The sequence below is a fragment of the Chelonus insularis genome, unplaced genomic scaffold, assembly GCF_013357705.1.
Source record: "Chelonus insularis isolate UGA/USDA-ARS -01 unplaced genomic scaffold, ASM1335770v1 contig_72_pilon, whole genome shotgun sequence".
Taxonomy (NCBI): domain Eukaryota; kingdom Metazoa; phylum Arthropoda; class Insecta; order Hymenoptera; family Braconidae; genus Chelonus; species Chelonus insularis.
The window spans coordinates 519,664-546,123 of NW_023276729.1; the positions used below are offsets into that span (position 1 = coordinate 519,664).

Genomic DNA, 26,460 nt, shown 5'->3' on the forward strand with positions numbered 1-26,460 from the left:
AATTTAGTAATCAAACAAATGATGGATTAGTTGTAGAAATTAAGTACTTTAATGTAGAAAATGAAGCAATTTTGCCATCAGCAGACATAAAAAAAACATTTTCTGGAAAATACCTTGACTCAAATTTATACATCAAAAGAAAGCAGTACTAAATATTAAAAACAACAATCAATGTTTTTTCTTTTGGGCGTTTTCTGCAGCTCGTTATCCTGTTTTTGTAAATTCAACAAGAACAAGTTCATATCTTGATTACAAAAGTGTGTTAAAATGTGAAGGTATCAACTGTCCCACAACCTTACATAAGGTTCCAAAATTCGAAAAACACAACGATTTAGGAATAAATGTGTATGGTTTAGATGACTGTACGTATAGTTCAGATAATAATTATTCCGTTATATTTACGTAAATATTATACAGTAGATGAGCCATGTATTTACCTGTTAATGGTACAAAGTAGAGTAGAAGTAGGTGATGAAAATAATATTAATCCAGTTTTTCATTTTTGTCTGATAAAGAATCTTTCAAGATTAGTTAAAAATCTAATTTCTCAACATGCACACAAACTATTCTTATGTGATAAATGTTTAAATCACTTTAAGATGGAAAATTTATATAAAAATCATTAAAAAGATTGTATCAATATGAACGATACGCGAATTTTACTTCCGGAAAAAGGTGTTAAAATAAAATTTTCATTTTAAAGGCCCTGTGCCATTTGCTACCTATGCCGATCTTGAGAGTATTTTTGAACCTGATAATGAAGGTAATCAAAAGCATATTCCATGTAGTGTAGCCTATTATATTCACTGTACATATGACAATTCAAGATGTCGATTTAATCTTAAACGTAACGTTAATTGTATAAACTGGTTCATGACTGAATTGAAAAAAATAGATGAAACTGTCAAAACTTACCTAGAAAACGTAGTACCAATGAAACCATTAACATCCCAACAGTTAAACGATTTCCGTAATGCAAAAATCTGTCACATTTGTAATAAAGCATTTTTATATGATGAAACGAAAGTACATGATCACTGTCACTTTACAGGCAATTATCGAGGCGCTGCTCATGTTAATTGTAATTTAAATTATCAAAATTCATGCATAATTCCAGTCATTTTTCATAACCTCTCATTAGCTACATCATTTAAAGGTTATGTGGAATTATTACCTGTCAATAAAGAAAAATACATAGCATTTACAAAAACAGTTGATCAGAGAATTTCCTTGGAAAAAAGAAAGAAAGAAATAGTTGTTAAATTACGATTTATTGAACCTTTCCGATTCATGAGCAATAGTATTGAGAAACTTGCATCGTTTTTGGATGTTAACGCAAAATGAATTACCAAAAGTTTCTATCCCGAGCCAGATAAATTTCAGTTAGTAACTCGTAAAGGTGTTTTCCCATATGAATGTATTGACAGTTGGGAAAAACTTGACGAACGACAACTACCTGACAAAACAAAATTCTATTCGAAACTCAACGATTCGGCCATTTCCGATGAAGATTACCAACATGCACGCCACGTTTGGGATCAATTTCAACTAAACACCCTCGGTGAATATTCAGATTTATATTTAAAAACAGACGTTCTTCTGTTAGCAGACATTTTTCAAAATTTTAGAGAAAGTTGTATCTCGACTTATGAGCTTGATCCGTTGCATTACTACACTGCACCTGGATTAGCTTTCGATGCTATGTTTAAATATACAGAAATTGAACTCGAACTCTTGGACAATGTGGAAATGCTTAATTTCATAGAAAAAGGTATTAGAGGAGGAGTGGCACAGTGTTCAAATAGATATGCAAAAGCAAATAACCCGTATATGTGTAATGATTATAACCCCAATGAAAATATATCATATCTCATGTATTTTGATGTAAATAATTTGTATGGAGCAGCAATGAGTGAGTACCTACCTACTGGATCATTTGAATGGGTGAAAGATGACATCAATATTTCTAATATCTGTGAAATAATTAAAAATATCTCCAATGATTCTCCATTTGGTTACATTTTCGAGGTTTATTTAGAGTATCCAAAAATCTTACACGAGCATCATAAAGATTTGCCATTGTGCCCTGAACATCGTAAACCTCCGAACAGCAATAGCAGCAAACTTATGACGACATTATTACCTAAACTTGAATATGTGATTCACTACAGAAATTTAAAACAATCTCTCGATTTAGAAATGATTGTAACCAAAATCCATAGGATCCTTAAATTTAATCAATCACCATGGATGAAGAAGTATGTAGATCTAAATACAGATTTACGAAAAAAATCTAAGAATGATTTTGAAAAGAATCTCTATAATTTAATGAATAATACAGTTTACGGAAAAACAATGGAAAACGTTTGGAAGTATACAGATGTAAAGTTGTTTACACAGTGGGAAGGTCGGTATGGTGCAAAAAATCTCATTGCCTCTCCAAAATTCCACAATAGTATAATTTTTGACAATGACATAGTAATAATAGAAATGGAGCGAAAAAATATGTGTTTCTATAAGCCAATATACGTAGGATTTGTAGTTTTAGATCTTTCAAAAATGTTTATTTATGATTTCCATCACAATTTAATTAAAAGACAATTCACAGACAATCTGGTAAAATTATTATACACAGATACAGATAGTTTAATTTATCGATTTCTCAATGCTGATATACACGATTGCATCAAAGATGATATATATATAAATTTGACACCTCAGACTATCCACCAAATAGCCGTTTTAATATTCCACTAGTTTATAAAAAAATTGTAGGTCTTATGAAAGATAAAAATTAAGGTGTAATAATAACGGAATTTATTGGTCTAAAAGCAAAAATGTACACATTTAAAGTTCAAAATAAAAAAGACAAATATAGTGAAGCAATGGGTGTTAAAACTGCAACAATAAAATCTATCACATTTGATGATGACAAAAAATGCTTACTTAATCATCAAAAATCATGTAAAACGGAATATGATATAGTTAGCAAGAAACATGAAGTCCATACAATTAGTAGACAAAAATTAGCATCAAGTTGGGAAGACAATAAAAGAGTTCTTTTAGCACGAACAACTGATACACTTCCTTGGGGTTATAATTTATATGGAATAGTGTAAATGAATTATTGTAAATATGAGGTTTATGAAAAAAAAATAATTTGTAAGAAAAAAAAAAATATTATAAATTATTTACATTAGTTTGTATTGGATTCATCTTCTACAAATAATATGACAAAATCATTGTCATTCTTAATGGACATATTTTTTTTTTTTAATTCTTTCAACATTCGTTTATTAATTTTATCAGGACGTTCAATTTTTTTTTTTTCTCTTTTAATTTGTTGTTGTTCTTTATGAGTTAAAGGTTTCTGTTCTGACTTCGAGTCGGCCGGATGAGGAAACTAAAAAACTTATGGACCGTAATGATAAGAGAAAACCAACGAAAAAGGTTGAATGCTAGAAGGTTCCTGAAAAATAGTTCACAACCACCAAATTGTATGGTGTTTATAGATTGCATTAACAAATAACACTTAACTTAGACAATAGAAAATAATAATCACTAAGTTTATGTGAGTTGACTGTAATTTAATTGTTCATACACTTATGAATTGTCTAATGGTTGTTTTTTCACCAAAAAAGTCTCAAACAGTGAATAGCAACAGGCACACTATACACCTGAGTTGTTCGAGTGTGTGATGTATGTGTGAATGTCCGTGAGGCACGATGGCGTCGAGGCCAGTTCAGCTTCGCGCCCAAAGACACTACAACTGACTCTACTGGACTACTGGCACTGATGAGAGTAATTTTGATGGTTCACTAATGTTCACTAGAGTTGTCTGAGTCTATTTGACCGTATTTTTTACTACAACGGGTGAGCTGACTGCAAAAAGTTGCGAATTGACTGCGTAATTTTATACAGAGATGACCGCGTGATTTGCCTGGAGCTAACTGACGCCACAAGTGCTCGACCGCGTGCTTGTTGGCGTCACTAGGGCCGTAGAGTTGCCTTCTGGGCCATGAGGGAAATACTTCCCGATGATTGGTCCAGTGAGTTGACTGACGCGCCGGTGGACAAGTCCGGCATTACGAAATTTTGAATATTTCTGACTAACTGACTTGGGCCCCTCCAAGTCAGAACAGTATCCATTCAATATTAGCAGCTTCATCTTTTGTATAACATGATAATTTTTGAGCATCACTATACATATTGTCAGCCATTGTTTCTAGCTCTTCTGCTAAAGACATTTTTGCAGTCATTGTTTCTAACTCATCAGTTAGAGACATTATAAATCTTTGATGTTAATCCAGCTATTGTGTGTTTTATCAAATCCTAACCACTTAACAAAAGCTTGATTACCACGTTTTTTCAGAATTTTTTCTACCAAATAAATATCAGGATATTGAACCTTAGTCAATTCGTCTTGATAAAAACCTCCTTCAATCGGTTGATCTTGATAGTCGACAAGCTTGTAGGTTACTAGATCAGTGTTCGATACTTGACTCACATTAAAGATTTGAGTTGTCCAATTACAGGTGTATCCCTTCTCAAAGACATGCTTATATTTATCTATGCATACTTAGTCCCCAACCTTAAATTTGGTCTTTTTCATTTTTCGTTGAACTTTAAGTTTATGATTATTGTAGATAGTATGACGTAATTGTTTCTCATTGGCCGAAGTAACATCAATCGGTTTCATTTTAATGGTTCTATGTTTGCTATTGTTATATGATGTCATCAATTTTGGTAAGATGTCTATCCATTTGTAATTACCTCGCAACGTAAAATGTTTTCACATTTGACTTTTAAACGTGCGATTAAATCGTTCACATATAGATGCCCGAAGATTACTAAATGTGGAATACATTTTGATATTATATTGTTTCATAAGTGCTTCAATTTCTTTATCGTAAAATTCTTTTTCTCTATCAGCATGCAAAAATTTTGGCACTCTTTATTGTGATAGAATTGATTTCATTGCATGGGCTACATCTTTACCATTTTTAGATTTTGTGGGCACAGCCCAAGCGTATTTTGAAAAAATATCAATAACAGTCAATAAATACTGATGACCTTATTATAAGATTTATATGCTGTCATGTCAACTAGATCGGCTTGCCAAGTTTCATCAAGCCCATGTATATCATAATTTCGTCGTTGATAATTTCTTCTAACCGGTCTATGCAGTTCTTTAGTTATTATTTTTTCTCCTTGTTCATGATGCTACTGATCAAGATATTTCCGAATATTTTCTTCCAATTGTTTGATACTTTCAGCTAATTCTTGTGATGATTTAATATGTTGCTCTACTTGAACATTAATGATTCTGATTCTTTCTATATTTTCTTCAACAATTCTTCCCAAATTTGCTACAGTTTCGCTTAACAGACGTAATTCTATTTTAATAAATTTTTTTAAAATTGTTATTTTTTTTTTTAAATACTCCTAATGATGTTGCATCATTCAAATCTACTGGTTCAGTGAGATTACACAATCTCTTATTATCCATGTTAAACTGTTGATCCACAGTTAATTTGAATCCTTTACCAGGAGGCTGACGAACGGCACTTTTCACTAATTGTCGTCCAAAAACGTCAACACTCATTTTTAAGTCTCTCACTTCAAAAGTCCTTCAAAGAATGAGTAGCTGTGTAGAATACATCAGATTAATAAATGATTTCAGCTCCACGCAATTCCTCTAAAATTGATAAAATTTCGTTAGTATATATTGTGGTGAACTTTCCCCACTTTTTGTTATATATTTACTGATTATGTCGGTGAATTTTTTTATATTCTTATCTACTCTGATACTTCTGTCAGGAAGATAATGCTTTCGATAGGCGTTTGTTATACTGATAATTCTGCCATAAGTGTTTTCATCCTCTTTTGTTACTTTTGATTGATCAGGTGAATTCATAAATAATAATTCCAATAGACCAGAAGTAGTATTGTATTTTTTATCACCAATATAAATAAAATTATTGTCGAACCTGACTTCAGAATCACCCATCATCAGTCGATTACCTTTTAACTTTCGTATGCCATACTTTGTATCTAATTCTTTGGACAAGAGCTTAGAATCGAACATTTCAAATACCTTACTACAGGTATGTCTTTAATAGGAGTACTTTGATGGGTAATTGTTGCTGTTGTATAAGATTTATCATAAAGTGACGTCACATTAAAAACATTGAATCAGATGACGTTAAGGGGTTGTTTTTTTATCAAGTGTGGTGACGTTTGAAGCTAAAAAATAGTTTCTCACAAGTGACGTCACCTGAAAAATAACTGTAAGAATAAGGTGGCGTCTGCGGATACTTTGTTTTATATAAATAAATAACTGGTGGCACTGTTCGTGCATTTTTATTTGGAAAGTCTCAATGTAAAGATGTAAATTTCAATATACTAGTGAATAAAAAAATCAACAAGATAAAGAAAAATATTTCTAGAATGTGACTTTATTCACAACTCACTACAAAAATCAAGTAGTGTTTAAGAGTAGTTTTTTATTTTTACAATCAATAACTGGAGGTACTGTTGTGGTATTTTCTTGAAAGTGAACAAGTAAAAGTGTACATATGAATTTTAAGAAACCGATGAATAATATCAATTGAAACTTAACAAGTGAAAATGGGGGATTATGACAAGGATTTGATAAAAATGATGGGAGAAGCTTTATGTGCTTCTTTCGTCATTGAGTAGACCAAGTAAAGATGAAGCTGTAAACAAATGGTTGGAGATAAGAGAAAGGAACATTGCATCATTAAATCGACTATTGCGAGGTAGCTTATCAGTTGGTGAGAAGATAAAAATTCAATGAACAATTTTCATCCTTAGAACACTTTGTAAAAAATTTATCTACGAGCAAAGTTATGTGCAAGGGGGTGACCTTCGAAGTGATGATCAACAGCCATCAGTAGTTTGGAGAGAGGAAAAAAATGTATTTAAACTTCGAATTTCTACTGGATCAATTGTTAATTCGAAACATATAAATTTAAGTAATATTCTTAATGATGCAAAAATAATTTTTGTGAAAAATTAAAACAAATAATTAACAATAATAGCTGCATAATAGTGAACTTTTCTTTGGCTGCAAATTATCTATCTATGCTATCGAGTGACATAGAAGGAATTATGAAAGAAAAATGCATTGATGTTTTATTAACTAAAGTTGAAGACTTTGAAGAAAAAGATTCAGGATGGTCTATGGTGGAAATTGTTCATCTCCAAGTAAATATCAATGGGTATGATCCATTGCTTACAGGAACATCAACTTCTATTCCTCTACCAAAGTTCATTCATAATGAAACAGCAGTGCTAAACATCAAGAATAATGACCAATGCTGCTTCCTTTGGACAGTTACTGCAGCTTTGCATCCAGCTGAAATGAATTCTACAAGAACTTCATCATATCCACATTATTCAACAGTTCTCCAGTATAAAGGTATCAATGTTCCAACAATTTTGCATGATATTTAAATATTTGAAGGAATAAATAAAAAAAATCAGTGCTCTGCAGTGGTCTGGGTGCGACCCGAAAGGTCCACACGACCAACTTCCCGGTGGAAAAAAAAAACAATTCGAATAGAACCCGTTTCCATTTTTTATAACAAATGAAATTGTTATAAACGAAATGAGTCTGTTTTTATTTATTTGACATGGTTACTTACTTTATTTCAGTAAAAGAAAAAATTGTGCGTTAGAAGAATTCGAATGTAGTAATTTCTTTTTTTTCCAGTCTTTTGATTTTACATAAAAAATGGCTAGACCGATTTTGCTGAAAATCTAATCAGTTCTAAGTTACGTAATTACGCGTCGAATGCAGTTGGTCCCACGTCGATATCATTTTTTGTTCTCGAGATAATCGAGGCGGAAAAATAATTCCGAACGCACGTACGAACATACGAACATACGCACATACGCACATACGTACATACACACACGCAGACGTCCACGTAAAAACTATCGTATTCAACTCTGGGGACCTTAAACCGTGGAGATATGTCAAAATTAGCGATTTGCAAAATCGGACCCATTACTATAACTTCCCACTGGGAAGTTAATAAAAAATTTTCTGTTAATGTTTATAAACTAAATAATAATGATAAAATAGCTTTATTATACTGGAGTAAATTCCGTCACGAGAAATGTATACATTTATTAATGGTAGCAAGTGATATTAAGGTTGGTAATAATAATAATATAAAAACTATTTATCATTATTGTATAATTAATGATCTCTCTAGATTAGTAGGATCTCAAATTTCTTATGGTAAAACAAAAAAAATATTTACGCGATCATCGTTTATGACATTGTAAATTAAAAAACTCTCACAATAATCATCGCGAAGATTGTGAATAATACTGCGATCACTTTCCCACTAAAAGATAAAAAAATTAAATTTAATAATTATAAAAATAAGGAACAAGTTCCATATGTTGTGTATGCTAATCTGGAATGTATACTTGAGCCAGATGACAATAAACAGAAACATATTCCATGCTGTTCTGACTTGGAGGGGCCCAAGTCAGTTAGTCAGAAATATTCAAAATTTCGTAATGCCGGACTTGTCCACCGGCGCGTCAGTCAACTCACTGGACCAATCATCGGGAAGTATTTCCCTCATGGCCCAGAAGGCAACTCTACGGCCCTAGTGACGCCAACAAGCACGCGGTCGAGCACTTGTGGCGTCAGTTAGCTCCAGGCAAATCACGCGGTCATCTCTGTATAATTTTTCGCAGTCAAATCGCAGTTTTTTGCGGTCAGCTTACTCGTTGTACAATACAGTACGGTCAAAGAGACTCAGACACCTCTCACTAAGATACGTGAATCATCAAATCACTCTCATCAGTGCAAGTGGTCCAGTATATTCAGTTTGTAGTGTCTTTGGGCGCGAAGCTGAACTGGCGTCGACGCCATAGTGCCTCACGGACATTCACCTATACATCGCTCCCCCGAATAACTCTGGTGTATACTGTAAATGTTGCTATTCACTGGTTTTTGAGACTATGTTATTTGGTGAAAAAATAACCATTGGACAACTCATAAGTGTACAAACAATTATGGTACAGTCAACTCAACTAGATGTAGTGATTATTAAATTCTATTGAGTATGTTAAGTGTTATTGTTGAATAAAAACTATAAAACTCAAGCAGTTCTGTGTTAATAAACTATATTTTAGAACCTTCTAGCATCCAACCTTTTGTTCTTATTCTGCTCTTAATTATTACAGTCCACTAGTTTTCAGTTTGCTCATTCGGCCGACTCGAAGTCAGAACACATGCAGTGTAGCATTTTATGTACATTTCTCATTTAATAATTCTAAATCTAAGTCTACGACGAGGTGATGATTTTTTTAATTGGTTTATCTTAGAATTAAAGAAATTATCTGAACAGTTAAAAGAATTAATTAAATATGTTGAAATAATTAGCCTCCAGGTTGTGGGAGATACTTTTGGGAAACACTGAGGGAAAAGGGAATTATGTGTTATAGGTTATGTAAACTATTATAATTTTTATACGCAACTGGACTTTTTGAGAGAACGGGAAGAGTTGATAGGCCTTTCTTTCGATTATGTGACTAGTATAAGACGTTTTCCTGCTTTACCAGGGATTGAGCTGGATTTTATTCTAGCTGAGTAGTATAGGTGATTGTAGAGAATGTGTTATTAGAGCTGCAAACGTATAATATGATTCCTTACCTACCTTTTGGTGGTCCTCACGTAGCAATTCCGATGGACCAAGAGCAAGGCGGAATGAGAAACATCGAATTATATAAACAAGTAATTTTAGTCGAGAGGATGAGGTCGGCGACCCTCGAGAGTACGTGAATCTCGAGTATGAGGACTAAACTCCTCTCCTTCGATTGTAGAGCCGTGTCTTTGGGGAATTCCTTGGATCCCTGGAAAATTGCATGCAAATCGCGAGAGGGGGGGTACCTAGAGGAATTCCGTCCTCAATGTATAGTAATGCATACTACTTGCTGCTTAATTCCAGAGATAAAGGATTTAATTACAATAATCAATTGACTTGTAAATAAAACGGCACGGCTCGGGTACGGGACGGAGATTACAAATTTATATATAACAATGCCCTTGGAGCAATGAGAATCTGAGCTTACCGGTGTAGTCTCTGGATGATGGCACCTGGAACATCCTTGGCTGAATCTCTTTCCTGTTCAGCGTGGGATTTATGCACGTCGAAGACCAGTTGAGCTCTCGGGAGAATGGACCCGGTTTCTTGTTCTGAATGTCTGTTGACTTCCTGATGGCCGTCCGAGTGTCCGGGACGTCTATTTTCTCTTGACCCCCGGTCTACTTCCGGTGAAATGTTACTTGAAATTTCGCACGTTGAAAAGACGCCTCACTCGTGCTCAGCGACGGTTTGTACCTTTTAGAGACGAGCTATTTACTGCTAATTGTAGTCTGAACTGTCGGCTAAACTGCGGCGTCTTTTAGGCGTCTTCGCGGGACCCTCCTCCACAGAGTTGGCTCCTCCCATTCGGCCGTCGCAGCGCCTCTTTCGATGAACTTTTAGGTGGGCTGACCTTGTGCCCTCGGTCGATGAAGTAGACCTCGACATATTCGGTGGTAGTGTTTGGAAGAAGTTATGGTACCTATAACAGATCTCAGGGATTTCTCCCTCAGGTGGACTCGATAAGTAGTAGTGTCGGTGGATGAAGAAGATGTCGCCACTTGCCACGGAGGGCCAGAATCTTTGCTCGTCTTGTTACAATATCCCGGGGTGGCAATTCGTGCAAGTGTAGTGCTAGCTTATGCCTCTAGAAAGTGGACTAACCCACGGCAATACTTTCAAGTCGGAGCTCATTCACCTTCATTAGTAATAGAGCATAGGGTAGCCTTACAAACAGTATTACAATTTATGTCTCAGACTTACGTCTGGGTGACTCTGTATAAACCAAAGTATTTGACCTTGAGGAGGTCATGGATTATTCCGTGAGAGTTACTTTACGTTTTAGCTTCAGCAGCTGTACCCGGTCTTGCGCAGAAGGGACCTCTAAATCTGATGGTAATATTCAGTCAAATGACCTTGAGTTCTATGCTTCCAGGAGGAAGGCACCGATGAACTCATACAGACGAGTACTGGTCGTTTGTTGTTGTTACACTACAGTGCTGATTTCAGATGTTACAATATTTGAACTTTAATACTGTACTGGTTGGGGAGCAATACCCTTTGACCTTGGGCGAGACCTTTATCATCTTTATGTTTATGTAGGAAATTATGTTTTATTTTTATTTATTATCTTAACTGGACAATCCGGAAGGGACGTCCCGAGAGTCAATGTTATTTAAAATTTTATTTAAAAAGAGGCAAGAAGCAATAATACAATTTTCCAGGAACGAAGGAATGCAAAGAATAGACTATTTATGTCCTTGAAACAAGTGCAATTATTAAACACCTGATTGGACGATCCAGAAGGGATGTCCCAAAAGCAGAAAAGTGTATTGATATAGAATTTTGCTTTCAAGGACTGGAAGGCTTAAAGGAGAGTAGTAATTTCTTTTTCAGTACTGATACATTGATTAGAAATATTTGACATATATTAATTGAACGTATACATCAGACGGATCTTAGATCTAGTCAATTATTTGGAAAATAAACATCTTGTATAGACTTATAAAAATACAAAAGTACAAAAATACAAAAAGTAATATTTTCTTAGACTATCACAATACTGGTTTTCAGTCACATTTTTACGTTCGACAAGGTTACAGACTATGCTTAAACTAGACTTTGAGTAGTCTTCGGGAACTTTCTTATTTTACAGTTAACATAAACAATCCATATTTACTACTATAAATTATTGAGAACATAACTAGAGTCTTTTTGGTCTTTCTCAATTTTCCCTTAATGATAGTCTTCATACGGAAGAGCTACGACCTTGAAATCACCCGTGAAAGCAAAATGCAGACAAAGAAACGCGATCATTAGAATGAATATCACTAGTGCTCCAATCTATAATCTAGTAGAGCCTGATGACGGTGTGAACTAGAAGTCATCAGGCGAAACCATCAGCTCTGGTGTTCGTCGTCGCAGCGCTTCGGCGCATGTGCCATGTGGTGTTGAAGCGTAATAGTCTATTGTTGTTATTCCAGGCTGTCCACAGCCTAAGCATAAATCGGGCCGAAGGGGTGGGTGACATTGTGAGTAGTTATAGTTGAGGTTTAAGCAGCTCATGCACTTTTCTCCTGCATAATGTATCTGGAAGGTAAACTACTCTTCAGAGCTTCTTGCAGCCTTCTCCAAAAATGACCTTCGGATCAGTTTTTCGTGGAATGTGTCCAAAGCCTATTTCTGTCTGGTGATTATAGGGGCTATATATACCAATGGTTGACTCGGTGATTTTGATAATATAAGAGGATCGACCCCATACACTGACAGTGCTATGACGTCATCTCTCGTCAAACCTCTTCTGGCATATAATCTCTGAAGCTGTGGTGAAGGACGAAAGTCTGGTACTATGTCTTGGGGTATATCCTCGTTTACCTCTGGATGGTAGTTTGTCCATGTGTAGGCGAATCGATAGTATAGATCCAGGAGGCTTAATTATACCCAATATCCGATGCGGGCTAGTAGATATTCCACTTTTCTAGAAGCTATATTCGAGCCGCCGAAGAATTCTATCAGACAGTCTTGCGTCCTGGGCACCTCTGGTGGTAGGAGGTCTTCAAACATTGGCTGTTGGCAGGAAATGAGGGTTCCTGCAGGTATTATGGGGACACCCTTTGGTCGTTTTACTGCGTGCTTGATTTTTTTATATTTTCGTGCCAATTTAGATAAAAAGTGCTCTGACGCTTTGCTCAATTTTTTATTTGGATGATATACATGTGCTCCCACCTGTAGATCTCCTTGTACGATGATCGTATATATACAAGTAGATGAAGTCATTGGCTTGAAAGTGCGATGAACGCCCTCCACCGGATTAGCCTGAGGATGAGCAACTGGCGTGAAGGTCAGCTAAATATGATATTCTTCAGCGTGTTGTTTTATCACTCTATTAGTGTACTCGGTTCTATTATCAAGCATAGGTTGAAAGAATACCGTAACTGATGATAGTGTCACGCAGAAAAAGATCAATCATATCATCTTGTCGGAAGAGCACGAGAAAATTTGTATCATCTCGCACTAGATGTTTGGGAATACGTGCATAAGTTTGACAGAAATAAAAGCTATCAACATCTTTGTGTCGTCTCATACAAAAATAAGCACACATATTATCTTGTTTCTCACAAGCTACGTCATCAAATATCATTATTGAATTCGGTTTTGCTTGCTCTGGTTTTACAACTGCTTCATGTTTATTGAAAGGAAAATAATCCATACCATCTACAGGTTCAAGTAATTTTCCTAAAAATTTATATTTTGGCTGATGTATGGATTTGAAATATAAATATATATTTCTAAATCGTAATCCATTCAGGTGTATAATAAGTGCTAAGAGAGAATTTTTTATACCACAATTTGAGGGGCCACATATAACGTTGCGAACGCTACTTAGTAGTAAATTACCATGGCGTTAAATTTCTACAGTTTGTGGCACGACGTTGTCGAAATTCAACACCGGTAATTGAGTTATTTGTTTCTTGAACTTCATCTCGATGTCAACTAAAGAGCTAAAGTATGAATGCATTACTTTTATAGAAATCATTTCAGTATGGCTCGGGTTATGAGACAGTATAGACGTGGCACCGGCTTAGTTAATACAATCATAAATAAATTGCCATTTGAGTTACACATTCCTGATATCAGTATTATGGAGCCGGCACAAAATTACAAAAACGATTAGGACGTGGTGGTCCTGCTGTAAATCCATTGGATGCAGCGTGTGAAGGGTACGATATTGCGTATTCAAAAAATTAAGATAATGTAAAATCGGAAAACGCAGCTGATAGAGTGCTTGCTGAAAAAGCTTGGCAAAGAATTTTTGCTGAAGAAGCGTAAGCATGATAGTTTCTTTTTTTTGTCCCCTTTTCATAGTAAGTATAAATTTTTTGTATTGAAGTCAGATCTTTATTATTTCTCTTTTTTTTCTTCCTTCCATACTCAACTCCTCGCACGATAAACTACGTAAAACCGCCACACCCGGTTAAGATCACAACGAATCCCTAAATCAAAATTAACTAAAGGGAACGACTTTTCGTACCCTGAAATCTATTGTTAGTCCGAGCGCCTCCTTCATGGAAGCGCGCTACCCTTTACCCTAAATTTTGGCTTTTTTAGTAGTTATTAATTTAAATTATTGAATTGAAGAAACTCGGACATAACACTCTAAAATCGACTGTTTCAGGCGCTCCGGCAGAGGGTGCCATTGAGCACCTTTTCAGTAAGAAATAAAGAAAGAAATATTCATTATGCATAGAAGAAATGAGAAAAATTAAGCGATGTCCAGAACTGCTTGTTGAACATTTTTTTTTTTTTATTTTTTAAAAATACTTTTTTCCAATCTATTGAGTCATGACTTTTTTTACCTTTCTCTTTGTTAACTTTATATCTTTATATCTTTTGTATATAAGGGTACATTTTAATGCTAATTTGACAGCAAATGCGAATCATACTTCTCTCAAGAATAACTATCTCAATTTCAAAATAAATTGTATCCTTCTCGAAAAGAAATAAAAAAAAAACAAAAATCATTGTTCATAAAAAAAAAAAAACTCTAATTTATATAGTAGAAGAACTTTTAAGTAATCATTGTTAATTTATTTTCTCTGCTTTGTCTGAGAGGGCTTTTCTTGAAATTCTCACACTTTATTTTTTTCCTTTCTCAGCAATTTGTTTGTTTATAATCTTTAGATCAGTTTACAGACGAACGCATAACATCGCAGAGAAATTCTCGATTGCGTGACTTTGAAAAAGTTTTGAAGACAATAAAAAATAATTATTAAGTGCGACTTTTGGTTTCCCTTTGTCAATAAGACAGCACAGACTTATCAAAAATTATAAACGGAAATACTTTAATAATTACAAAAGGTGCAAAACTCGACCCCAAGTGTAACGCTGTCAGTTCAAATTTCAAAACACTAAAAATCAAAATTTCAACGAGAATTCAACATTTGTTCGTAGATGACTCCAAGACATACTCATTGAAAATTTTCTATTATGAACATTTATAGCGTTATTCCATGAATACTCTTACCACTCAGCACAAAAATTTTACCCTCTGTTTGAAATCATTACCAATGATCTTTTTTACGTCTCCGAAATTTTTAGAAGATCGGAAGAAATGTAAAATATTTGTATGTCATCATTTAATGACTATTAGATTAACGACAGTTTGTTAGTTAACGATGATTGCTTGACGATTAGATTGTTTATAGCAACGAGGGGAGAGTTTGTTTATCTACAGTGTTTGACCGAGACTTGAGTTGACCGGACGTATTCTTTTCATTTTATTAATTGCTCTCAATCTTTAATAAACTTTTTTTTTATACATTAATTTTCTGAAGTTGTTATTTAGTCTTACTTTACAATATTATCAAATACATTTGTCATTGCACCTGAATGAACTTTACGACTTACATGTATCTCAGCTTATATACATTTAACCATATTTTGATTCATATTGCTGAAAAGTATTCAAAAAGGTCTTAAATTAGGTATCAATAGATATTATTTATTATATATATATAAATGATGTTGTGCTGGCAACAAGCGAGTTGGCGGGATAGCCACGACGTTCAACTGCATGAAGAAAAATATTATACAGTGTGAATTAATGTTATTGATTGGGTAAGTAGAGTTGAGTTAATGTACTAGGTGGTCAACGGCGTATTCTCTAAGCGCATAGATGATTTTATTTATATAAAATTAAATTAAAGTGACTAGAAAGAATACATAGAATTTTCCAGTGATGTTAAATTTTTCATTGGATAAAATGTATTCATTTTATGTTTATTAACTGATGGTTTTGCAAAAATAGATTAGTTCATAATCATTTAGAATCTGTTAAGCAATTAAATGAGTTGAACATCTATAAATCACTGATAAACCGAGCTATTAGTCTACAGGGATGAGATTGAAACACCTTTATTATTTTAAGAATTATCCATATCTAACAATAAAATCATGTGTAGTATCTAATGAATAATTTGATGCCGAGAAACAAGTCTAGTAACTAGTATTTTGCTCGAAAAAACAATGTGTAAATTCTACTTATTAAATAATTCATGATTCAATGCTTGAGTTTTCCTATGTAAAGCAGAAAGTACTTACCGGTGTACACTTAATTAAACTTGCAAAGTATTAATGTTGAAGTTACATACCTTATAATCATTTTAATGACCATTTGTGGTAGTTTTTTTATCACAACAGATGCATTCAGATGACATCGACCTGAGATAACATGACCATTGACCTAAAATTTGAAAGATTCATAAGTGAGGAAAATTCACATTTCTATAGATTAAAATATAGAATAACAGCTTATGTCCGTAAAAGAATCAGCAGTGACGAGTATTTGAATAGAAGTGATTCTTGATGATTTTACTTTGCTAACCGCGTACATTCGTTCTAACCTGAGGTAAGTTTCTGACCGTCGGTGTAATTACCGGTTTCTACGCTAGATAGTACAATGCCAATCTGCAGTCAGCCGCAGACAAATATTGAAAATACTTCACAACAGTGAATTGAATACTTATATCATACAGCTTATTGTTAATTTCAGAGGAAATCGAAATGAACTCAAAAATTATGTTTGATAGATTATGTACAATTTGCCTTAACAGACGATAAAGTTTACTTTAAGAAACAGTAAAATTTTATATTTTTTACTTATCTTTCTCTCGATTTTTTTATAGGTTGTATGCAACCATGAACGAAGTTTATCCATGTTTACTCGGGTAAAGTTAGATCTGCCCATAATGCTAGAGTGTTTAGAGTATCAGGTTTACAAAATTTCTGTACCCCGAAAAATAAGGGAATTTAAAGTTCATAATTATGCCTATTAAATAGTATGATAATGTAAATCTGCGAGAATTATGCCTCCTTTAATAATGAGAAAACCAACATCATGACCTAAGTGGCAGCGTGCCAGCCTGGCGCACTGTAGGTAGCGAATTTGATTCCCAGCCGAGACAAGATCTATCTACATTTATATCACACTCATCAGGCATTTCTACCATCTTAGCGTCAAGACTGCCATTATTCTCAAGCTTGCCGAAACTTCCAATGGCTAAGTTTGCAGAAACCTTTTCCACCTGGGTGCCATTCAACGGAGCCTTCGTGTCACGAGTGAGAAACAACACTCAATTAGATGGTGTGCATAAATTTGCATACCTCCTGCACTACACTGAGGGGAAAGCTCACGATTTAATTGTCTCCTTACCGCACTCTGAAGAAAGCTTCGAGGCAACATGGGAGGAGCTTACTCGGAGCTTCGAAAACAAGCGTCGGCTTGTTTTTGCACAACTGGACCTCATCTCCGGTGAACACTTGGACGTCAAGCGTGCTTCCATCAAAGCAGCCACACTCTCAACACTCCTGACAACGGTCGGAAATGTCCATTGGGGACTCTGCAGAGATCCCGTCTTTCCAGCAACTCATTGACTTCATCACTGCTCGCATAAGGACACTTGAAAATCTCAAATATCTCCCCAAGCACTCTTCATCAGCCACTCAAAACTCCACACACTCCAGAGTTGAAGAGGAGATTCCAACAACTCAACTTACTCCAAGAAATTCAGGTGACCAATATTGTGAAAATCATTTCACCAACTCCTACTAACGTTACTCTTCGGGCAAATACATTGTCAGACTACCTCTAAAGGCACCAGAGAACACTTTTGGGGACTTCTATCACACCGCTTACCACTGTTTCCAACAATTACTAAGAAGGCTAGACAAGAATCAAGAACTTAAAACACTCTACACTCAATTCATGTAAGAATATGAACAACTGGGACACATGGTAGATGCTACAAACGCCAAAGAACATCAAATTCAATATTTTTCGCCTCATCATGGTGTTTTACGATCCACTAGCACAACTACCAAGCTCAGAGTGGTATTTAATGGCTCTAGCTCAACTACTACACGAGTCTCACTCAATGACATCTCATTCACTGGAGAGAAAATACAATGTGACATCACGGATGTACTGCTCTGGATACGCCAACACAAATATCTGTTGGCTACTGACATTACAAAAATGTATCGTCAAATTATGGTACATTCAGATGACTGGCATCTCCAACAGATTCTCTGGGTCAATCACAAGGGAGAAATCACTCCCTATCAACTCACCGCTGTCACCTACGAAACAAGATCTGCTCCATATCTCGGTGTACGTATTTTGCTAAAACTAGTGGAGGACGAAGGTCATCAGTTTTCTCTAGCCTCTAAGGCAATAATAAAAGACAGATACGTCGACGACATTTTTGGAGGAGCGGACACTCCTGAACAATTAATTCAAGTTGCTAACGAACTCATTGAGTTGTGCAAGGCGGGCGGTTTCCTACTGGCAAAATGGCACTCTAATAACTCGTCAGTATTTAGACACATCTGTCAATCAGAAGGTCACTCCACCCCAATTTCATTTAAAGACTGTAATACGAAAATACTCGGACTCAACTGGAATCCACTCAACGATGCATTTAATTTGTCATCAAAAACTCAAAACTCAGGATCTAAAATCACTAAACGCCTTATTTTATCTGAAGTAGTTCAGATATTTGATCCATTGAGATTTGCTTCTCTCACTACAGTACGTGCCAAGATGCTTCTGCAGGAGCCTTGATTATTGAAGTTGAGCTGAGATGAACAAGTTCCTCAACTACTCGCTGCTAAGTGGCAAAGCATCAGAGATGATCTCACATCACTTAATAAAATTTCTCTTTCTAGATGGATAAACTCATAAAGCCACTCACAATGAGAACTCTATGGGTTTTTTGATTCTTCTCAAGATGCAATGGCTGTAGCCGTTTATTAAATATCTTACTCGCCATCCACAGGGCCCAAAATAATGGTACTTTGTGCAAAGACAAAAGTCGCACCACTGAAGAAACTAGCGATCCCGAGGCTAGAATTAACCGCTGCCTCAATGCTAGCCAAACTCATTCACTACGTTCAAGCTACTCTACATGTGAACATACACTCGAAATATTTGTGGACGTACTCATCAGTAACACTTACATGCATCAACACTCAGCCAGACAGATGGAAGGAATTTGTTCAGAATCGTGTACAGCAAATTTATGATCTTGTGCCTAATGCACACTGGAGCCATATTCTGGGCAAGCACAATACAGCTGACTGTGCCTCACGAGGCATCACTACCACCCAGTTACTCAACAACAACTTATGGTGGTCAGGACCTACCTGGCTGACAAAGTCTGAAGAAAACTGGCCAGAAAATCATCCACTCAACGAACAGGCCTTCAACATTAGAGCAAAACCTGGTCTTTCTTCTGTTGCAACGACACTCGAGACTCCAACTCAATGGGAGTTACTCGACAGGTATTCAACACTCACCAAACTCATCAGAATAACTGCTACAATCATGAAAGCCGCGTCAATTCTTCGAAGAATACCTAAAACTTCAAAAAATATTACTCCTTTAGACTCAACAGCAGCAAGAAATTATTGGATAAAGTCAACGCAGGCAGCTTATTTTACCTATGAACTCATGACACTAGCCGACAATAGAAAACTCCCACTAAACAACATTGTCACTCGTTTGACTGCTCAAATATTTGATAATGGAATTCTGAGAATACGGGGCAGACTCCCACAATCACAACTCGATCCTGAAGAAAAGCACCCTGCAATTCTACCAAAAAACTCACCATTTACTACTCTAATCATTGCTGATGCACATCATAAGATACTACATGGTGGTGTACAATCCACACTCACAAAACTCAGACAAAAATATTGGATAATAGGTGGAAGATATCCAATAAAGGCATTCATTCATTACTGTCTTCAATGTGCTCGACAACGTAGAGTGCATTTGGAACTAGTTGGCGATAACACTACTGGAATCGTTCACGCGTTCTACTCCGACTGTGGCGAGAACTTCATTGGTGCAAATGCTGAGATGAAACGACTATTTACTCAGTACACTCAAGAGCATAAGATCATCACAATATTTATAACTAATAATGGCACTCGATGGTCATTTAATCCACCTGCAGGTATGAGGACACGATTTATATCCAATATTTGTTGCTAGAATAGAATGTCCCCAAACTACACAATATGTAGGAAGTCATGTCCTCAAACTATTCAATATAAAACGATAAAATCACAGGAGTTGTTTGCTTCTTTTCTATGAGAAATTTGATACCGCAATGACATGTCGTAAAATCATTCCTTTATTTATCATTAATCGTATAAATACTATAAATCAATATTTTACTCAAGTAAAAGTACGGTAAGTACAGAACTGAAAGTATTGATATCGAATCAGTTCTGATTCGATGCTGAGTATTGTGAGCGTTCATGTATCGCACAACGTATACTTGGATGCACTGTTGCTGTCGCTTCGTGCTCCAACTTAACTTTTTCTTCTCCTAGTTTCTCTTTTCCTAGTGAAATAATTAATATTTCCAAAAAGGTCATGTTTGATTGAAATAATTCTGACGAGGAAATTAGTTTGTTCAAGTCATCCAGAGATCAAAGTAGTGTGGATTATAGTTCTAATCTGCATGTCGAAAAAATAATACACAGTAGCAATGATACAAATGATCTCAGTTATGATCCTAGTGATAGTTCACAAAAAAATACACAAAAATCCCTGGAGAAATCGTCAGCATCAGAAAAATCTACTTTTGACAGCACTCTTTCGATTGACGTTCAAAAACTGCTTGTTCCTCCCACGACCGCTAAGTCTAAAGATCCTACTGTAAAAAAAAAAAAACAAAAAGCCATATTTGTCCGTTTTGCAGAAAACTACAAACCAAATTTTCAAGACATTTGATTTTAAAAGATGCTGATGAAGATGATGTCAAGAAGTTTTCATATTTGTCGAACAAAAGTAAAGAACAAAAGAAAAATATCAGTGCTCTGCAGTGGTCTGGGTGCGACCCGAAAGGTCTACACGACCAAATTCCCAGTGGAAAAAATAAAAAAACAATTTGAATAGAACCCGTTTCCATTTTTTATAACAAATGGAATTGTTATAAACGAAATGAGTCTGTTTTTATTTATTTGATATGGTTACTTACTTTATTTCAGTAAAAGAAAAAATTGTGCGTTAGAAGAATTCGAATGTACCTCATAGATCCTTTTTTTCATTATTTACAACAATTTCATTGTTATACACGAAAAAAGTATGTTTTCATTTATGGCATACGGTTGGTAACATTTTTTAGTAAACGAAAAAATTATGCGTTAAAAGTACTCATATATATAGAAAGGGTCCCTATTTTTATTGTTTATAACAATTTAAAACCTATTATTCAAATATTACTATGATCAATAATCACTTGTTAGTAACAATGTTCAATTGTTATGAACACAATTCCATATTATTAACAATAATCATTGACTATTTTATTATCCTCAACGCTATTTTCTCCATCCCAACACAAGTTTAAAATTTTTTTATTGCTGATTTCGTTTTTAAAAAATTTTTTTTTCTATGAAATACTGTCATCATATTTCTGTACAATTATTCTGAACATTTGATATTCATATTTTCAAAAGATCTCGAAATTCCGTCTAAAAAATGGTATAATTTATAAATTGCAGAATTTAGGTAGTTCACTATTTTTTTCAGTTTTTTGATTCTGCATAAAAAATAGCTAGACCGATTTTGCTGAAAATCTAATCAGTTCTAAGTTACGTAATTACGCGTCGAATGCAGTTGGTCCCACGTCGATATCATTTTTTGTTCTCGAGATAATCGAGGCGAAAAATAATTCCGAACGCACGTACGAACATACGCACACACAGACGTCCACGTAAAAACTATCGTATTCAACTCTGGGGGCCTTAAAACATGGAGATATGTCAAAATTAGCGATTCGCATGATCAGACCCATTACTATAACTTCCCACCGGGAAGTTAATTATAGCTTCAATTCGTAGGAAAGGTGATACTTTTCATAAAAATTTACCAGAATTTAATACGGGGATATTGATCGTACCTAGACAATCCAAATCTGGATCATTGAATGCTACTGAAGAATGTATTCCATGTGAAAATTACAAATTATTCTTATCAAAAACTTCAATTAGATTTCATATTCCATTCTGCAATATTTCTCATCAGAAAGGTTCTCGAACTGTACTTTGAGATAGAAGAAGAGTAGCTGGTTTTATTCATCCTTGTGCATCAGAAACATTACGGAGGATAATATTCCCTGTTTTTAAAGATGATGTGGTTGAGAGATGCATCAAGTATGATGAAATTATTATTAAGTTTGGCAATAAACTATGTGAAAAATATACACTAACTCATCATTATGATCATATAAGGGCACAACTTCCATTACTTGGTCAGCTAAAAATAGAAATGATGATTTTAGATAAAACTATCGACGAATTAATAAGTATATTTGATCCAGAACAATTTGACAATGTAATAAAAAGTATTAAAATAGTAGCTTCTTGGAACGAATAAATTATGTGGTATGATCATCCTAGCGTAGCCCAGAATCTTACTACTCTCATGAAAAAATGTGCAAAGAAACTTAGAGTCGATTGTATAACATCAGAAGATAATGACAGATAATCATTAGTGGAAAATTTTCTCTTGTTATGGAAAGAGGAAGTGCCTACTACAATCAACAAAAAAGCCTTAGAAGATCAAATTGCTCAAAAACGACAGAAAAAAGTGATTTTACCATCAAAAAGTGACATTAAATCATTATATAATTATCTTCAGGAACAGTGTTTCATTTATTTAGAAAATTTAACTGATGAATTTCAAACTAACGTATAGGTTCTTTTGATACAAAGTACATTGATTTTGGTCCAAACTTCCAAAAAATACTAGAGAATATGGAGCATAATATAAAGGATTTACTATGAGAGGTAAACGAGAAAGAATTGTTCCAGTTTTCATTAGCCCAATTGTTGTAAACTGCATCGATTTAATACTTAAATATCGTAAAGAAGCTAAGATTCCTTCTAGCAATAAGTATATTTTTAGTAAACCATGTGGAAGTAAATTATCAAAAACATACTTTAGAGCATGCCCTCTGATGAGAAGATTCGCAAACGATTGTGGTGCACTGATACCGAGCTTTTTGAGAGGAACTACACTAAGAAAACATATAGCTACCTATGCAGCAATGTTAAACATAGATGAATCCCAAGTTGATCGGCTAGCTAACTTTATGGTGCATAATAAAGATATTCATGAAAATCTATATAGAATGCCTGTTCCAGTTGCAGAAATAACGGATGTATGACGATTGTTAATGTCCGCAATTGTCAATGATGACGAAGAAGGTAATGAAGCAAGTGATGAAGAAAAAATGATTCTAATTACGATGATGTGAATAGTAATCCAGAACTAGATACCCACGAACAAGAGAAAAGCATCTCACGCTTTAACTTCAGAAAATGATAAAACCTTTAAACGAAAAAAGATAGAAGTTGCTGGTAAGTAATTATAAAATTGCTCTATATAAAAATTACTCATCTTACATAATTGTATTTGTATTGATACATACGTATATTTAGGTAGGAATTATCAGCGAATACATTATTTTATACTATGACTATTATTTTATTTACACAATGGAAAAACAAGACAAAAAAAGTCCGATAGGGAAAAAGAAGCAGTGGCTAAATATTTTAGAGATATTCTGGTGTTGTCAAAGTTACCTAGCCTACAAGGATGTCAAACCTGTATAAGTATGGATCGTAAAATACTACATCATAGATTTGCAGAATATCTCAAGACATAGATCGATAACCAAAGACGAGCGAAAGATAGGAAAAAGCGTACGCTAACAATAAAAAGCTAAACAACAGTAAAAGAAAGTTTTTATCATTTTATTTCGTTAAATATTATACCTACATTTTTTTTACTCCGATTAACATGTAATTCTAATCATAATTTTTCATTAAGTAGAAAAAATTCGGATTGAAGTCTTTATAAAAAAAGAAGAGTGAGATGTCTCAATATTGATAAAGATATGATTCTTAAAAATGGTTAATTTTACTTTTTTTTTGCATTTTTGAAGAAATATTGAAACATTTTGATCTTAGTCGAAATTTGATGACAATTACGTTTTTTCTGTTATCTATATTTTATGAAAATAATCAAACATACTTTATAATGTTGCGTTACTGAATATAATAAGACATCTTAGTAAAGACAGAAATTTGGTTTTTTATTTATCTTTAATTCTTCTCATACGTTCTAAAAAAATACACAAATTTTTTTTTTTATTTTATGTTTTTTGTATATTATGTTATTTTCTATTAATTTATGTTGTTAAGCGGAATAATATGTTGATATATACTACAAATGAATTTTCAAGAAATCCAACATTCTGTTGATAATTGTTTATAAAAAACCTACAAATTGGATATTAAAAAATTTCAAATAATTAAAAATTACGCATTCGTTTATAAAATTGATCTATAACAAATGCTGAAAAAAATTTCCAAAAAATTGTTTTATACACTTCACATAAGGATATGAAACTTTGTTGTACATAATTTTCATATTATAAAATAACTTCAGTCCCAAAATAAGGGTAAAAGAATCCAAAAACAACATTTCGATTTTTTACGGTATTATAAAAAGATATTATAAAAAATCGAAAAACTCATTTTTTTTTAAATTCTAATCGAAAAATGTTCTGAAATCGATTCTGAACATTCTAGAATCTTCCCAGATTTTTTCATATATTAGAAATATTTTTTTTCTAAATGATTATTAAAAAGGCGTTCAACGGCATATTCTTCCGGAGCGCCCAAAATGCTCGATTTTTAGGGCGCTGTACATTTTTACCTGTCCACAATAAACAGGTGCTTCCACGGACTTTTTTTGTAGAGAATTCGATTCTCTACAAAAACAATGTTGACTTTTTTTTCATATCTCTTACCGTTCTCGCTATGTAAGCGGTGAAAGGTGGAAAACGCAATTTGCCAGACTGTGACACTCAATAAACAATAATAATTATTGTTTCCGAGTAATAAAAATTTGCACAAATATTTTCCTCATTACCCTTTACAAGAATATCTAACCAAAAACTTTTTATCATCATTCTATAATTAATGCACGATAACATGAGGCCTAAATTTACGGCTACTAGACTATTTCGAAAACATTTTGGAGATAAATAAAATGTTCATTTACACTTTTACTGATGATATTAATGTCATCCAGATAAATTAAACAAATTTTGCTAAGGAGACCTTCTAATACGATGTTTGTAAGTTTGACGAAAGTGGCAGGAGCATTACAGAAGCCAAAGGAAAGAATCTTAAATTACCAAACCTTATTCTTGATACAAAAAGCTGTTTCAGATCTATCTTCTGTAGCAATTTCAACTTGCCAATATACAGTTTTTAGATCAACGGCAAAAAACTATTGAGCACCATGAACCATATCCAATATGTCTTCTTGATGAAAAATTAGCGTTGAATCCTTTATTGTGACATCGTTTAATTTACGATAGTCAACACAAAATCTAATTTCATCACCTTTTTTTGGGACAAGAATAAAAGGAGAAGCCCAAGAACTATCACAAGATTTTATTGCATCCTGTTGTTTCATTTCCCTCATAACTGTATCTACTTTAACCCTATAATGAACGAGAATATGACGAGAAGCTTGTTTAGCTTGTTTGATAAGAAGTTCATTACCAACGTCCGTTTAATGCTGTTACACTTTTCTACATCAAAAGAATTATTTTGCGCAGATATTTATATTCTTTAATAAAAATTCTTCGAAACAAAGTTTATCATTTACATAAAAAAAATTTGAAGATCTTTTAAGAAAATCTAGAATAAATTATGAAAATTTATGTAAAGAAGAATTAATTTTATCAATCAAAACAACATTAATCTCTTCTGAGAATTTTTTTTTAAAAAGGTCTTTGAATCCATTAAATAAACCATGCTTGATTGAGAAATCTAATCCGAAAATATATTCTTCTTTAATTTCAACCAAAACAATCTCTAAATTGACCGTCATATTTAAAATATTGATTTCTACAATATCAAAAAATATTCAAATCTAACAATCACCAATATGTAAAATAAGTTGATTTCTTAAGTTTTGTTGCAAAGAAAAAATTCAGTACGTTTCATGAGATATTCAACATAAAAACTCATAACTAACTAACTTGGCGTGACTGTTAGTTATTAATTGGCTTTAATGTTCGTAACACTATCGAAATTTTATGCTTCCATAAGAACTTGACAGTATTATGCTTTTTACTTGGTTCACATTTTCGTACAGCCCAGAAAGGGGGCTATTGTTGATAAGATTAATGATTAAAAACCTAATCCATGCAGTACATTCTTGAAA

At 34.0% G+C, this 26,460-nt stretch overlaps 1 protein-coding gene across 1 annotated transcript in view; it reads right to left on the minus strand.

Moving 5' to 3' along the window:
• inaD (inactivation no afterpotential D) overlaps positions 1-26,460 on the minus strand; it is a 649,339-nt gene that overhangs the window by 369,708 nt on the left and 253,171 nt on the right. The window contains exon 6 of the mRNA XM_035090055.1: positions 16,286-16,377. Within this exon, the coding sequence (XP_034945946.1) occupies positions 16,286-16,377 (92 nt within the window). The remainder of the gene's footprint in view (positions 1-16,285; positions 16,378-26,460) is intronic.